The sequence below is a fragment of the Dermacentor silvarum genome, chromosome 1 (genome assembly GCF_013339745.2).
Source record: "Dermacentor silvarum isolate Dsil-2018 chromosome 1, BIME_Dsil_1.4, whole genome shotgun sequence".
In the NCBI taxonomy this organism is placed as follows: Eukaryota; Metazoa; Arthropoda; class Arachnida; order Ixodida; family Ixodidae; genus Dermacentor; species Dermacentor silvarum.
In genome coordinates this window covers 37,234,463-37,237,094 of record NC_051154.1, presented here as the reverse complement: position 1 = coordinate 37,237,094, position 2,632 = coordinate 37,234,463, and the positions used below count along the sequence as shown (strand labels likewise).

At 45.0% G+C, this 2,632-nt stretch overlaps 1 protein-coding gene across 1 annotated transcript; it reads right to left on the bottom strand.

The window, feature by feature from the left end:
• Positions 1 to 631: 631 nt before the first annotated feature.
• On the bottom strand, positions 632 to 2,316 carry LOC119460529 (enoyl-CoA hydratase domain-containing protein 3, mitochondrial). The gene has a single exon (XM_037721452.2). It carries the CDS (start codon positions 2,084 to 2,086, stop codon positions 1,157 to 1,159), a length of 930 nt encoding a protein of 309 aa, XP_037577380.1. The 5' UTR covers positions 2,087 to 2,316; the 3' UTR covers positions 632 to 1,156.
• Positions 2,317 to 2,632: the final 316 nt, after the last annotated feature.

Genomic DNA, 2,632 nt, shown 5'->3' with positions numbered 1-2,632 from the left:
GTGACTCTGGTTTCCATTAGGTGAACGCTGCACTTAATGTACTTTATTATCTGGCTTATAGTTTGTATACTATTATCTTAGTCTAAAGGCTGAAAGCTGCTGCTGTGTGAACTATCCACAGGTGTGCACTACGCAGTTTATTTTTTAATACCGTTTTCTTATTGTTGAGTAGAATTTGTGTAACTGTCAAAAATACTATTTTTTATATTCAGGGCATGCTTGTGAATAACGAGAACATGAGCCCCTATGGCCCTATACAATGGTGTTTCCCAATCAATAAATTATCCAACTATCTTCACCATGGACAGCCATTAGTTCTGCCAAATTCACCCTTGTGGATTGTGCAGTGGGGGCAGACTATGTGCCGGAAGATATGGTATCCACATAAAGAAAAAAAAAGGAAAGGGAGTGACGCAGTGACATTTATGCAATCACCAACGTAACAGTGCCAATCATGCCAAAGAAAAATGCTTTGTGGTGGTACTCCAAAAGTGCATATCACAGCATAGAAACAGTGCCTTTTCTTTCTCCATACCCCTCACATGATGCAGTATTACAGAACAAGTTTGTCTTCTAGTAAGAGGAAAGGGTATCATGCTGCTAACTGGTGTGACAAGTACACAGTATAACATTCCCTTTAACTTTTATCATCACTGAAAGTAACCACGTAAACCAAGGTGAACTTTGTGTTGTATCACAGAGAGCTATCAACATGTCCCGACACATCACAGAAGTGTAGTTTTTTCATGCCTTTTGAAGGACTTGGTGAATACATATAATGGCATAAATTTGCAAAAAACTGCATTATTTTCTACTGCTAGTTGGACCCTATAAAATAGCTGTACACATTTCTGGTTTGTCTTTTTTTTTTTTTTTTTCTTGTCTCAAACCCGCGGTGCAAAACTTTCTTATGCTATAAAATTAAAATGTATTAAATGATGGGGTTCAACGTCCCAAGGCAACACACCGGCTATGCAAGAGGCCGTAGCAGAGGGCTCCAAATTAGTTTTGAACAACTGTTGAAAGTGTGTCTAATGTTTGTTACAAAAATTTTCTTCATTCTGTCCCCACTGAAATGTGGCCACTAATCTAGTCCGCAACCAAGTTTGCAGGATAACCTTTGTTTACATCCGTTTGAGCACCACAGTACTGAACACTAAAATTTTCGGTCTGTGTGTTCCCAGCATGGTTTCCTCTTCTCGGCGAAGGCGTTGATACCTTCCTGCGAGTCGCAGTACTGCAAGTTGTGAAGCATCACTTGCTCGCCTTCAGCATACGCATCCTCGATGCCCATCTGAATCTGTCTATAGTAAAACTTCTTGCCGAGGGACAGAACGGATTTGCTCTTCGCCATGATGGCCGAGACAACGTGGTCTGTTTCCTCTTGAAGCCTATCCTCGGGGACCACCTTGCTCACCAGGCCACTTCTCAGCGCTTCTTGAGCACTTATAGTGTTGCCAGTGAACAGCATGTAGGCGGACATCTTCTGTGGCACACAACGTGCTACCGCGATGCCAGGCGTAGAGCAGAACAGACCGAACGCAGCACCTGGAAGCGAGAAGGAAGCTTTTTCCGTGGCCAGTACGATGTCGCAGGTGGCGACCAGCTGGCAACCTGCCGCCGCCGCCAGACCATTCACCTGCGCAACGACAGGAACTGACAGCTTACGTATCGCCGTCATCACGCGGGTGCAGACCGTAAATATCTCTTCAATTTTGGCGGTATCACCGGACTCAATTTTCAGCTCCTTGAGGTCATGTCCCGAGCTGAAGACAGGCCCGCTGCTAGAAAGAACAACGCAGCGAACGGCGTTTTCCTTGTCGACATCCTTGAAACAAGCGTCCAGTTCCCTAAGCAGAGCAAGTGACAAGACGTTCCGTTTTTTCGGATTGTTCAGGGTAATTTCCCGGATACCGCCCAAGTCGTTCACCGAGACAAGACTGCGATACGATGTAGTCGTGTGGAGTTTCTTGGTCAGGTCAGAAGGTGCGGTTTGATAATTCGTCGAAAGCAAGCCTCGTAAACAAGAGCGCAAGACGCCAAGATTACAAATTTTCATCGCGGAGCAAGAAAACGTTGGCATCATTTTGAGTGAACTCCAACGTTCGTTCGGCCAGAACACGAAACAATAGTTCCCACTTCAAGAGATGGAACACAGAAAACGAAACGGAAAAGACTCGAATTAAACAGGGGAAACGATCAACCACAATGTCATGCAGTAGCTTTGTACCGTGGTACTAGTACCACAGCCACCGGTAACCGCAGATCACAGGAACTGCCATCAGCTGGTGCTCTTTCATTTGGCTACTTTCTTTGCTGATGTTGACTTGATGGCGACCGTGACGCGTTATTGGCTCTTGCAGTCGCTTTCGGCGTTTGCGGTACATAACAACATAGCCTTCGAGATTTGATATTGTTACTTCGAGGGAGCCATTGAACTGTACTTTTGTCGCTTTTTTTTAGCGTGATGCAAAATTAAATTAAAAGTGTACCCTTACATTTTTACGATGCTGAGCAGAATACAAACCAAGCCACAAGGGTTCCTCAGATGACAGGAACCAACGCATTAGCAAGGCTGCGCCACAAATGCACTTGGTATGTGCCGCTTTGCCCCTCGCCAACCTCTTGCCAA

What these genes read in the sequence shown, in the direction of transcription:
- LOC119460529 (XM_037721452.2), bottom strand. Translation starts at nt 2,086, where the DNA reads ATGATGCCAACGTTTTCTTGCTCCGCGATGAAAATTTGTAATCTTGGC.